Source organism: Notothenia rossii, assembly GCF_949606895.1.
Source record: "Notothenia rossii genome assembly, chromosome: 4".
Lineage (NCBI taxonomy): Eukaryota > Metazoa > Chordata > Actinopteri > Perciformes > Nototheniidae > Notothenia > Notothenia rossii.
In genome coordinates, this window is record NC_136902.1 from 84,305,184 (window position 1) to 84,319,036 (window position 13,853).

Genomic DNA, 13,853 nt, shown 5'->3' on the forward strand with positions numbered 1-13,853 from the left:
CTCCTGAATTGTGTCAGTAACAATTCTAACGTGGCTGGTGCACCAGAGCCCTCTGGTGGCGAATCAGTGTAAGGATCCTCCAAGTATCACCACTCCACTGTTGAGTGTTGTTGGCCACGTTTTTGCTTAAGCTTCTAAAAAACATCAGTAGTATGAATTAACATTATCTTTCCAGCTGAAACAAGGCTACTTCTGAGAACACCTGTCCATCATCTGTGATAACTATTGAGGAAAGTCCAAACCAATGTTTATACTTGTTTTCTGTCAACGAATGTCCCTTTTGCTTCCACTAGGATTCGTACCCTTCTTGTTTTTCTCCGAGATCCGATTAATTTCCCCATAACATCTTTCTAAATAATGAATTGAATATAATATAATATATAATATAATAAATGCACTGGCCCTTTAATGAAATATCAGTTATTTTGAATTTTTTTATCAGAAGATTTTTTTAGGTAATTGTTCAATGCCAAGGAAAACATTGAGCAAATAAAAGAAAAAATGATAGTTTTATCCAAATTAAAACCGGATATCCGGTTGAGAAAATGTTTCCCAGAATAATGTCCGGCAGCCACCGATTTATGTTCCTCTATCACGTTGATAATGGCGTTTTAAAACCATACTTCGGATCTTTTCATCTGTCCCATTTCCATACGGTATTGCATTTCTACGGAAGCTGCTGCTGAGTGATAATGCGAGTATTAAGACAATATGGTTGTAAACAATACGATGAAGGCACCTGAAGGTTCCGGTTGACACCCGGACACAAACAAACGGGAGCACAAACGGAAAGGAGTGGGTTTGCGGGTTTGCTGCAGATTCACTGAGGTGTGTATTTAATTCTAAATAACCTCTTCTGTTGTAGTAACGTTATTAGCATCTATGAGCTTCTATTAGCATGCCTTAGCTACGCTATTTGCAGATGTGTGCGTGTGTTCCCTTGTCGCTAATGTTATTCTGCCTGGCGTCATAGATGGGAGAAGTACTCAGATATTGTACTTAAGTAAACGTAGAAGTACTAGAGTGTAGGAATACTCTGTTACAAGTACAATTACACAAATATTAGCATAAAAATATACTTAAAGTACCAAAAGTACTTGTCCTAGATTTATTTACCTAACTACAGGATAGCTTGTAATATTACTCCAGGTATAACTAAAGTCCTTTGTATGTGTTTTTTGTGTTTCACATTATTAATCAAAATCTTGAAAGTAACTAAAGGTATTACATAAATGTAGTGGAGTTAAAGTACACAATTTACCTCTGAATTGTAGTTGAGTAGAAATAAGAAGTAGCAAAACATTCAGTAAATTACAGGTTTCTGAAAATTGTGCTTAAGTACAGTACTTGAGTAAATGTACCAAGTTCCTTCCCACCTCTGGCGAGTTACCTGCAGACAGATGATACTTTTTTCATGTGTTTGTCTTCACAGTGTCCCCGTCTCCTATGGATTCACTCAACACGTTTGAATCTGAGATGGAGGCTGATGGGCAGGGGAGCTACTCTCTGTTTCCTGCGCTGGACAGCATTGCAAGTCTATCTGGGGCCGCTGAGACTCTGGAGAGGTTGTAGAAGATAAAGTGTAGAATAACTGATTTTGGAGAACATACACTGTGAAATATATGATAAGATAATAAGATATAATAATCATTTAAGATTGCATAGTGGTATTGCTACAGTACAGAATAGCATCCCTGGGAGTTCAGAAACAGGTTTTAATGCCAAGGAGGCTAACACATAAGAGGAATTTGCCTTGTTGTATACATAAGCACAGTCAAAGAAGATACATTTTTTAAAAAGGACCATCGAATAAAACAATGATAAACTAAAACTATTATAACATAGAAATATAGCAATATTTACGTGCAATATAGATGAAATATAGATATGCCCGTACAAATAAAATAAAAATATGTGCTGTTTTTATATGACAAATGGAAAGCCGTGCCGATACAAGAGGTATAATGAAATTATAATACAAATCAGAGGGGATTCCATTATTTAAAAGTGCTTTTAGATTCTTGACCTATATAATTTGAGTATTTTCCTTTTTTAACATCATTTAATATAAAATATCTATATTACACATGTTAAGTTCTAAATATATACATAGTAGTTCAGTGATGCAGTTTTATTGATATACTGATATAATCATATTTCACATGTAATGATTTCCAACTAGAAATAAATAATAATTACGAAATACAATATTGCACTGGATGATAATAAGCCGTGTCTTATTGCAGCGAACCGCCCAGTGACATTGCAGAGAAGCCAAACCTGACATGGCTCGACGCTGCACAGGTATTTACTATTTACTCAGTTTGGTGTCACTAAAACAATTTACCACAATCAACTGTTTGGAGATTTTTTGGTAAATGTTTTTGTTGGCTTCTCCTGTCTGTGATGTAGATTGTATTGGAAGAAGCGGGACGTCCTATGCACATAAAGGAGATCAAACAGAGAATCATCGACAGGGGACTTGTTCAATCCAAGTAATCCTCGCTATTTTTACTAAATGTTTGCCTAATTTGCTCATATGTTCATCCACATCGTGAATCATACATTTTTTGAGTAGACCATAACACTTGATACAATTAGACTCTGCTTATCTCGTTGTTTTTCTTCTCGGCAGCGCAAAGTCCAGTCTGGAGGCAGTCATGTACCGCGAGGTAAGAATGGTGTTTAAGTCTGACAGCAACCCTCTGCTGTTGAGTGTGATGACGTGCACCTCCATTTAACATTTGTGTCAGTTCAGTCGATACAGTACATGTGTCATCTGTTGTTTCTGCCACTATCTTTTCTTTCTCCATGTTTTGCCATCTTGCTTCTTTAGGCTTATTTCACGACTTTCAAAAGAGACCGACATTTCTGAGCTGCAGTCGAAACAAACAATGCTCTGTGCTCGAATACAGAAGCCTTAAACCTGCTGTATCTAATAGTGGTGAAATTCATCTAAAATGGCTTTTGGGAACAACAATGTGGCTATTATAGCCCCGTGCATTGGCCTGAGTCTCACTATATGTTTCAGACACAAAAAGGCAGCAGGAGATTCAAGAGGATTGAGAACAGAAACGGAGTCTTTGCACTGCTGGTGAGTTAAATCGGACACTATCGCCAAATTCACACGAAACCCAAACAATAATTGGATCCTGAAATGAATAAATAGATTTATCGTGAATAAATACTGACTGTCCACACAAGATCTGGGTCCAAAACTCTAGTTCGATTATATAGATTAACTGTATTAGCTAACTTGGTAGTTGCGAATGTGTAATGCTATCTGGCACTCTGATAAGCTGGTGTAATGTTCTAGGATATCTGCTATTTATTAGCTTACTTTAATAACATGCTTGTAAAGGACATAACTTGAATTACTCTGCACTACTAAGCCTTCAATATTTGTTTAACTGCTTTAGTAATAATACTTTCACCATAGAGGCTGAAGGTGAGCAGGGTTAAATGTTGATCAGCAGCAGGATCTGTGAGCCATATTAGAGATTAATTCAAAGTCAAACAATTATTTTATATATCATTTTTTTCAGTTTTGAAGATGTACATTTTGGTTTGAGTTACTTTCACTGTTTGTCATACAGCAGTTTCAATGTAAGCTCCATCAGTGTTATTTCATCGTTTACATGTCAGTCTGTATTTCCATCCATCATCCATAAGGCCACACAAGCATCAGCCTCAGGTTCACCTTGTGCACATGAACACATCTGGGTCCTGTGTTTCCCCACAGACGGACGAGGAGAGGCAGCAGGCTCTGCAGGCCTACACTGCGCAGTCTTTCCTCGGCTCTCCGCAGCACAACACCCTCTCCAGTTCTGGATCAGGGGCCTCGGCACACGCCTTCCCATCCCCCACCAGTTCCTCAGAGCACAGGAGCAATATGAAGAGGGGTCCACGGAAAAAACTAAATGAAAAGTACCGACTCAAGTACCTCAGACTGAGTAAAGCAGCCCGCGCCATGATATTTGTGAGTGAACTGTGGACGCATGGAAAGCTATGAGGGTTTTTTGTGTTGTTTCTAACAGCATGCTTAAGGCTTTTGGTATGATATTGTAAAGATTGTTAGAACCTTTCAATCGTTAATAGTCTGCAGTTTCATTTTTTTTATTTAGGTTATTCTCAGGATCAGTTTCATTGCTGTAATACAGTTTATTCCACAGGAGAATGCAGCCCTCTGTGACGAAGTCGCCCATTTAGAAGAGAAGTTCCTAAGAGCTAAGGAGGAGCGGAGGTGAGCGGATATGTTTCTGCTATGCTTATGTTTTCCATGATGTTTAAAAATGTGTCTCTTCACAGGGTGTCCGCGGAGTCTTAAAAAGTGTTAAAAGTTGATAAATCTATTTAGTGAAAATGAAGGCTATTAAAAAGTATTAAACGGCATTTTCCAAGGTATTACTTTTTGTAGCTTGTTTTCAATAAGTATATCAATTGTCCAAAGAGGTTGTGTTCTACAGTCTGCCTGAATGTAATCATTGCGTAGGTGTGTAGTGTGATTCTGTGTAGTTTATTTATGGCATCCCGTTGGATCTGACGTCATCTGAACAGGACATCGCACGCTCACTGCTTGATAGCTCGCGAAGCTCCGTTTACGCCGGTTGCTAAGCAACATCGTTATGGGGAAATGCAAGTTTGTGTCCAAATGGTTGGAAGATAAGGAGGAAGGACAATCAATACTGTATATAGTCAATGTGAGGTCAAGTGTGTCGCCAAGGTAACCGGTTAAAACTCAAAATGGCTGATGAGGTCTTAAAATGTATGGAAAGGGTCTTAAAAAAGGTCTTAAAATGTTTTACATCTGACTTCAGGATTCCTGCATATACCCTGCTTCAGCGAGGAATGTTTTTTTCTTCTAATATTGATCATGATGAATGTGCTGTTGTGATCGTTAGAAGTAGGACTTGAAGTTAAGTGTCATCTTTTCATCTCTTTTAACAAAAAACGTATGCATTTTCACTTCAAGGTTCTTACTGAAGTCATTGCTGCAGTACCAGTCTTTGACAGAAGGAGATATGCTACCAACACCTAGCTCTAGCACTCATCCACCTGTTCCTCCTGCAGCTTCAACCTCAGGGGCTTCAGGCCTGTCTGGGGGGCATAGCCTGACCTCAGTGGTGTCAACAGGGGAAGAGGGATCTCTTAAAAAACCCAAGAAGGAAAGGAAAGAGCGAGGCAAGGAAAATGGCAAAGAGGAATGTGAGTGCCATGCATATTGAGAATAGATGTCATTGAAATGGTCCACATTTCTCTTTCAGACAGTTAGCCCATTATGTCATATGATCTATTGTTTTTCTTCAGTTCCAAAGAAGACGACTAAGAAGAGAAAGCTAGCAGACGGGTCTCGCAAGCTGGTGCAGCCCATCCATCTGGACTCATCTGGGCGTCCTGTCTTTCCCATCGTATTGGGAGGATTAACCGTCTACAGCCTGGGAGAGGTCCGTTTCTGGCTTCACTCACATGCAAGATTTATCTTTATCCTACCATTTTCTTTTTAAATACCTACTTTTTTTTGTTTTAAATTAACTATTATAAGTGTTACATTTTCAAGTAACCCTCTCAACAGCCTCTTTAATTTGAAACTACTCACCAAATACAAACATTTGACTGATTTCCAGATCATCACAGACAGAATGCTTTTCCATGATGAGTGTGCCATTTACCCGGTGGGCTTCTGCAGCACTCGAGTCTTTGCCAGCATGAAAAACCCCGACCAGCAGTGCCTCTACACCTGCCAAATCAAGGATAGTGGAGCAGGTCCACAGGTACACACTTTTTATTGAAGTCAGGTTTGCTAAGTGCAAATAAGAAAGGGAAAACACCAAAAAGCATAAAGGAAAAGCCATTATTTAAAGGGGACCTATCATGCAAAATGCACTTTTGTACGTCTGTTATACATGAATATGTTTCCCCGGTGTTCCAGGGAACTCACCAAGTGTCAGAAAACACAACCCTCTCTATTTTCCTCCATACCCAAATCTCTTAAAAAGGGGCTGCAACGGATCTGATACAGACTGATCCAGATTTGAACACTTCTATGACGTCACAGAAGTGGCGCTACGGCTATTGGGCCAAATCCACCAATCAGGAGGAGACAGCCACGGACATTGCCGTTCGAAAGCGCTGGAGACGCTGTAGTACATATGCCAGGCCTGTAGATGGTGCTGTTCTCACAGATCAGCCCATGCAAAGACTGTTAAATTGAGCGAAATGAGAAATGGCTAAAATGCATGATCTGTTTGGTATTTTGAAAAATAAAAAGTATAAATATGCCTTATATAGGTATGGTCCTACACTATGTTATTCAAATATAGCATGATAGGTCCACTTTAAGAATTGAATTATTTAGATCCAAGTCTCCACAAGAAAGTTGCCACTTACTACCTTGTTGAGTTTCATTCAGTTTGAAATGGTATGAATACATTTTTTTATTGACACATGCAATCTGATATTGTCCCCCATAGTTTGAGATTGTGCCTGAAGAAGATCCTCAGAATGCCATCGTGGCCACCTCGGCCCTCACATGCCACTCCAATTTACTGAAGGTCATCGCGTCGGTCAGGTACCAACATTTACCACAAAGACTTGGATTTATTGGCATAACTTTTGGAATGAAATCATAATCTGTCAACGTGTCCTTTTCTTAGTTCCAAGTCTGTGGTGCCCATCATGCCGTCAGGAGCTGATTTCTTCGGCTTCTCACACCCAACCATCCAGAATCTCATCCAGAGTTGTCCTGGAGCACGCAAATGTAGCAAGTAAATATGAAACACACCATGCAGAACATCATTTAAGAATATGAATAACAACATTGTAGGCTTCAGCTGTAAAGCAGTAGGCTTGTTGACCTTAGTTTTTCATCACTATAACAAAGACCTGGTGTAGTAAGTGTAGAAGAAGTAAGTTTAAAGAAGTGTTCACAAACAAAGACATATATGAAATATATTTCACATCCTATATTGATGATTTTTCTAGGTGACATGTAAACCTTGATATTACATATTTAAAAACTTTCCTAAGGATACATTAACAAGTGGTAAGTAACATTTTCAGGTCAGGGAAACAGGCAGCCTTGGTTAATACATACTACAATAATATATTTTACTCAACTTTGTACAAAAATACCTACTAAAAGTCCAAATGTCACCAAAAATGTTTTTTTCTAATTTTCTCTTCTTTATTTAGCTACCGATGGATACGTTTTGAGGTGTGCCGCCCCGGCGATGGCCAGGTTCCTCACAGCCTCTCGGAGGACGATGCCTCCGTCAACTTCGAGGCTTACCAGAGACACCAGGGCTTTGAAGAGAGCATCAAGACGGAGCACATAACAGGTTTCCTAAATATCAGTTTTCTAAAGTGGCAATCTTTTTAGCTTGACTGTAGTTAAGATGACCTCATGCTTTGTTATTTCTGTGTTACATTCATAAGGCTCTTGATTATTGCGTGTGCTGTAAAATCAGTACATCCTACATATGAACTAGGCTTAACAGCTGGGTCAGTGGCTAAGAAGTCACACGTAAGAATCCCTTGGTGGGAAAACAAATACCAGTCTTATTTATTGACAGCTGCTGTCAAAATGTATGAGCAATAAATGCTATGGTTATACTTTGTGTGTGAGTAACCCTCCTTTCCCCACCTAGTGCCCTTCCAGGCCTCTGATGTAAATAGCATAATACAAAAAAAAAAGTATACCTTTACAGAAGTTACAGCAAGGTTTTAGAAGTATGGCCAAATGACGAATATTTCAAAGTACTTTTCTAATACCCTTGTATTTGTTTAATGCTTAATGTTGATCTCTCTGCATTGATTGTGATGCTTGTACTTTTGATCCTTTTGTCTTTCCTCAGGACAGGCACCGCAGTCCCCTAGCTCCTCTCACCAGCACCACCTGACCTCCCCCACCATCAACATGAAGCCCTCTACCTCCTATTTCAGCTCCTGATCCTGGAGGGCAAGGTCGGTCACACATGGACGCAATCCTTGGAAAATTTGTTTTTATTTACAAAGCCAATATTGTTTTTTCCTCCCTTTTCCTTTATGGTTCAAACATGTAGGAAACCGAGGCATTCAGGAACTCAAGCCTTTGTTATTTATTGTTTTTCATCTTCGAGCTAGTTGCAGACAGCTGGGAACTTTACTGGGGATGTGTGCTAGCATAGTTGATGCTTATTTCTGTGTCATGTCATTTTTTCAATAATTTCCAGAATGAACATTGAAGACAAGTTGTGTGCTTAAAGTGCTAATAGCCACATTAACCCACCATAGCTGTTATGACAATTTCATTTTTGTTTGTAAAGTTACATTCAAAATAAACACACCTTTTTTTTTTTACTTATTGGGACATCTGCTGAATAAAAAAAGTATACAAGGTTTGGTAAATGGCGCACTGTGGCATAAATATATAACTGTTGGTACCCGAAATTAAGTTGCAATTACAATTTTGTTTTCCAGTTAGTAGATTATTTTTCTACTGTCTCTGTTTTACTGTAACATAAAAACAATGGCTTTGAATGCAACACACACACACAGTTGTTTATTTCACATGTATTTGTTCAAACATTTCGTCATAACGACTGATTTGTGTTGTACACTTCAGAGTTTTGTTCAAATAAAACCTTTGTCATGTGTTTCTACCTACATCCAGCAATTTCTTTTTGTACTTAACATTCAGTATTTAAATTTGAGAAGGACTGATTAAAAAACATCTTTAAAATAAAAGTAAACATCTTTCCCACCAGGCTGACAGGTGCAACTGCCGAGCTTTCCAACCAAGACGTGATATAGCAGCAATAATCTTGTTTCATTATTCTCCTTTGATTGTTTGGACTCTTTCAGAAAAACTGAGCACATTTGTTCAATAAATGAGGATGAGCTTTGCATCCAGATGCCATAAATTGAACACAGTATTTTTCAATTAGTAATTTGTAGGATCGGTCACTCCCCCCTCTAAGACTAACCAATTCACTTATTGAATACCAAAAGTAATTGTCTAGTCATAAACCATTAAAAAAAAAACTCCTTCCCTCTAAAATGATCCTTGATATCTGTAAAAAAAAAAGAAAGGAATATTGAGCTTTTCTCAGTAACAATCCACGATCGCGTCAGATTGTTTTCAGCTCCTTAGTTTCACAGTCTCAATTATCCTGTTTAAAGTCATTCATTTGCCTAATTCCACTTCATTGAGAGATCAGCTTATGTTGATTTGAACAAAGGCAGACTGTTCCTCATTTGGTCTTCATTGATTACTTTGGCTGGAGTGCGGTTGGCAATAAAAGGAGGAGCAGGTAAAATCTTACTGGCGCTGTAGATTGGACAGGCTTTAAAGTCACAGGGCCAGTCTCTCCATGCATACCGCAGAGCAGCTACTTGTTCAGTGGGAGAACACACGCTGGTAGATAACTGGACAGTGGTCAGACCCGACTGCATGATGGGAGCTGGAACCCAATGAGCCTTAGGATCCCATGGAGACTCACTCTCTGAGCAGCAGATCTTAATAGGAGAGAATTGTATTTATTTAGCAAGAAATTATTGGTGCAAACATAAACCCTGTCTTATGGTAAAGCTAGGGCTGCTCGATTATGGCAAAAATCCTAATTTCGATTATTTTGGTCAATAATTGATATCATGATTATTAAAAACGATTATCCATTTACTTTGAGAACATCCATTTATTGGAGAAAAAAAGGAACAGTATGTTTTTAACAGTTGATTACTCTGAACTGTAATTATATTTCAACTGAAAAAAATAAAAATAATCGTTTTATTTCGATTATGTTGTCTTCATAATCGCTGCAAGCCAACATCGTAATTGCGATTAAAATACGATTCATTGAGCAGCCCTAGCTATTCTTTTTGTTAGCATATTTAATAAAGCCAGCAGGTAAATATGGGAAAGATGTCATACTGAATGTGCCGCTGCCAGCCTTACCTCAAAGATGTTTTCAGAAGGAGTGACAGAGACTTTCTGGTCGTAGGTAATGTTGAGATACTTTGGAGTGGACAGGATTTGGCTGGGGAAAGGTCCACTAAAGGCCACGTCCTGCTCACCATACGCCACTGCCCTTGCTCCCAATGACAGTCTGAAGGCTACGTCCTGCTTGTCTCGGGGATGGATCCTGAAACAACAAAATCACACTAGATTCAGGTCAAGACATAAAAACAGCAGATAGCTGTTTCTGTGTTTGTAATTTACTACAAACACAGTACTACTTCATTACATAAGAAAGTCTGTTGTTGTGAGAATTATGCCTAGGATTCACTTTGTGGCAGCAAATCGTTTTTTGGATTCGTTCCCAGATATCTTGAAATTGTCAAAATGACTCGCTGGAAGGCAGATCAGAAACATATGGAAATGAATGATTTGAGCTCCATTCTCCAGTTCAAACAATTGCAACATCAGCATTTTTTTATTTTAGCATTTAAGTTTGATCTGATATGGTAGATTAAAAAAAAACACTGACCTTCGGTACCTCTTCTCTCAAAACAAGAGTTGGGTTACATTGAATTGTGACATGTAAGAATTGACCAAATCTACTGAAAGAGTTGTTGTTTATGTGTTTCCATTAGCTAATCACCTATAAACATTATATGCCAATCACCCTAAGGTATCACCAAATGCTTGTAAAAAGCAAGGTAATTGTCCCTGGTGTTGTACAGGGTCATATGCTATGAGTTCATGTTAATACAATCCTTACGTGCCATAGGGAGATTTTTCATCTGGCAAATCCATAGCCACAGCCATGAAAGTTTTCTGCATCCGGAGATTTGGGACAAAGCCGGTGTCTGCTGTCTGGTGCCAGCGGATATTCGGATAGGCGTCACTTTTGGATTCTTTTTCGCAGGTACTCAGCTGGAAGTGCAAATAAATCATGGATTAGTGTTCCCCCTGAAACTATGAAACGCCAGGTTTTTTATTTTATTTAACAAAAACAAAAAGGCAAAGAAACAATGTTTCCCTCAGTATTCATTCAGCAGTAAAGTACTCCTGCGAGTCCATGGACGTGACAAGTGTCTGTGGTTACTTCACGCTACTCAAATGTCACAGTATCATAATATCCATTGAAAACAAATGCCGGTGCCGGACACACACACACACAAGCATACATACATCGGATAGGCGTCACTAGTTTTGTTTTGTTTTAAGGTAAACAGCTGCAAGTACAAATAAATTATAGTTTGGATGTACAAAATAAAAAAATTATAAAAATAAATCCTGACAGAGAGCTGACAATGAGGCTTGATTTTCAAAATAGAAGCCAAAAGAAGCAACAAAACAGCTAATGCTTTGAATATTTACTTAGCATTTCACATTAGTTTTCTGTGACCAAGTCATAATTTAGTTGAAACTCAATTCTGTCATTCTCCGTTTTGGAAAAGGCAATAAAGTAAAAGGCTAATAAACTTTAAAAGTGACTACTTTTATTTTTAAATAAGTGCAGGGCTATGGATTTATGTACATTTTTCACTGGTTCCTTTGGATTTTGAAAAATGACTAATAAATCTTTGGGGGGGAAAAAAGCATCTAAAAGGGACAATTTCCTGTAGTGGGATTTTGCTATTAAAACTAAAATCATTAATGTTACATACCTGGACAAATCCAAAAGGGAAATCGAGAGCCGTCTGCCCTCCTGAGCCCTGATGAAACGCCATCCTCCAGTCATCAATCATAGCAGGGAAGGAACAGTTGTACTTCTCTTGATGATAATTTGTGTTAGCCTCACCTAAGAGCAACCAACACAAGGCGTATACAGTACATGCAGGACATCCATGAACATCAGAAACCTTTGCAGCAGCTGGTCTAACCTTGGTACCAGATGGCTCCTTTGATGGTCATGCTCAGCAGTGGGTGGATCATTGCATTCCACAACACTGAATTGACTTTGGGACTGAAAGAATGTAAGGTGTAATAAAGAGTCAACCTTGTAGTTAGTTAATATACAACATTAAAGCACTACTTAATGTGTGTTTGGAAATCGATCTGTATGACAAAACATAATATAATGATATAATACTGTATCTATATCTTTATTGAATCCCTGAAACGTACCCGGCTACAGGCTGCTGTAGTAGTCCACACTTCTGTAGTGCTCTTGGAGAGCACCAGGGTTCGATAGGTGTGCCCCCCCAACAGGACTCCACCAGTCCTATGGGGTACTGCAGCTTATCATACAAATCACGACCAAAGAGCCAGCACACTGCAGAGAAACCGGACAGATCTGGAACAAATCCTGCCTGTTAAGTAGTCAATCAGCAGAATGCAAAAAGGTGATAAAAACACACATAAACAAATACCAACATGGTTGATTACATCGCTGTGATGCAACTAAACAAACACTAGCTTGGACTCATGAACATGTGACTGAGGATGCATGTTTCTATTTCAAAGCAGTTAAGACAGGTTCAGTTGCAGTTAAGTAACCCACCTAAACCTTTAATCTGCAAACACAGATTTAAACCATTTTATGAATAAAATAAATATCTTAAACCCACATAATGGCGGCACAGACCAGGGAATTTGGACGTCAATCAAATCAGTTTGCTCAGTTGTGCTCTGGACCTGGGTTGCCATAAAAGTCCTCACATTAGGATAATGTGCTGCACGCTTCAGCTCCTCTGATGCATTGAAGACCTATTGAAGAATAAATACAAAATGAATAAATATATACATATCAAACAGAGTCCCATACATCTGGAATGCTTCATGGCACTAATCTATTTGTGCAACCTCTTTTGTCTAGTTTAGGCTTTTCTGACTTGTACTGCACATTTTTGAGAGATGGTCAGATCAGAAAGACACACAGGTGTTCACCTGGTTCAGCCTACCTTAGATACTTCAAACAACATGTTGCTCTGCCCTCCACACAGCCAAATGTCTCCAAACAGCACGTCTGTCAGAACAGCTGTGATGTTCTGCACGGCTGCTGTCACATTGTATGGACCTCCCGCTTCAACAGGGTCTAGAGTGACCCGCCAGGTACCTGTAAAGACAGTCAGTGACACTTAGGGCTCTTCTAATTTCCCAATGTTGTGCATGCTGGGCTCCTCATTCCTCTGGCACTTGACCCGGAAATCTATCTCAGCAATCCATCTTGGATGAACCTCAATTTGTAAAATGCATCAAGGAGAGGGGACTGAGGAGCTATGAGCGATACACCAGTGAATAATCTAAAACCACGGTCTCTAAAAATGTAAATCAACTGCATTTATAAAGTGCTTTTCCAGTCAGCATTAACACTCACTTATACTGAGGAAGAGGCTAAGATACAAGGTGCCACCTTCTCAGGGAGACTAACAATAACACACTGTTGGTGGAGCCAATCAGGAGCAAAGTCCCACGGACACTTTGACATGTTGCCTAGAGAAGCTGGGGATCAAACCACATTATTTAAGATGACCAAATGCAGGTTCAAACTTTCTGAGCTTCAACATTTGTTTAGCGCCTCACAAGGCACTGTTATCGTTAAATGAAGGCCAAGGGTTACATCCAAGTCAAATTTTACAATCGAGACATGATTTTAAAAGTGCAAATAGCTGAGACAGAGAGGGAAGGGAAAGAGAGGGAGGGGGAACTGAAAGCTTTAAAAAAAAACTGGTGACTCAGCTGACTTTACTTCTGCACCTTCAACACTACCCTTGATCACATTCATCTATTTACTCACCATATTGATAGTTTCAAATAACCTTAGTCTAATATGTGTAGCCTATTATTGTATTGTAAGTACATCCCTTACATGGACTCCCTCCTTGTCATGTAACCTGAGCCAGTTTTTGACAGAGACCAAATTATTATATGAAAGCTGTTACAACCTAACCTACAACCTAACCTACAACCTAACTGTCTGAATAGT

At 39.0% G+C, this 13,853-nt stretch overlaps 2 protein-coding genes across 4 annotated transcripts; one reads left to right on the forward strand and one right to left on the reverse strand.

The window, feature by feature from the left end:
- Positions 1-564: 564 nt before the first annotated feature.
- Positions 565-8,645, forward strand: tbrg1 (transforming growth factor beta regulator 1). 3 transcript variants are annotated; one of them, XM_079677853.1, is made up of 16 exons: positions 565-828; positions 1,433-1,565; positions 2,247-2,304; positions 2,413-2,495; positions 2,636-2,672; positions 3,032-3,094; positions 3,743-3,979; positions 4,173-4,243; positions 4,973-5,205; positions 5,308-5,444; positions 5,625-5,771; positions 6,471-6,568; positions 6,654-6,764; positions 7,192-7,337; positions 7,854-7,962; positions 8,061-8,645. In XM_079677853.1, the coding sequence occupies exons 2-15, from the start codon at positions 1,447-1,449 to the stop codon at positions 7,946-7,948; spliced, it is 1,635 nt and encodes a 544-aa protein (XP_079533979.1). In that variant the 5' UTR covers positions 565-828; positions 1,433-1,446; the 3' UTR covers positions 7,949-7,962; positions 8,061-8,645. The 3 variants fall into 3 exon arrangements, with proteins under 3 accessions (XP_079533979.1, XP_079533980.1, XP_079533978.1); XM_079677852.1 differs by having other exon boundaries at positions 567-828; positions 7,854-8,645; XM_079677854.1 differs by lacking the exon at positions 3,032-3,094 and having other exon boundaries at positions 7,854-8,645.
- Positions 8,512-13,355, reverse strand: LOC307034946 (sialate O-acetylesterase-like; the record flags this gene model as incomplete). Its single annotated transcript, XM_079673869.1, has 9 exons — positions 8,512-9,495; positions 9,935-10,121; positions 10,701-10,855; positions 11,593-11,726; positions 11,809-11,891; positions 12,053-12,221; positions 12,496-12,634; positions 12,829-13,004; positions 13,271-13,355. 9 exons carry the CDS (start codon positions 13,353-13,355, stop codon positions 9,199-9,201), a joined length of 1,425 nt encoding a protein of 474 aa, XP_079529995.1. The 3' UTR covers positions 8,512-9,198.
- Positions 13,356-13,853: the final 498 nt, after the last annotated feature.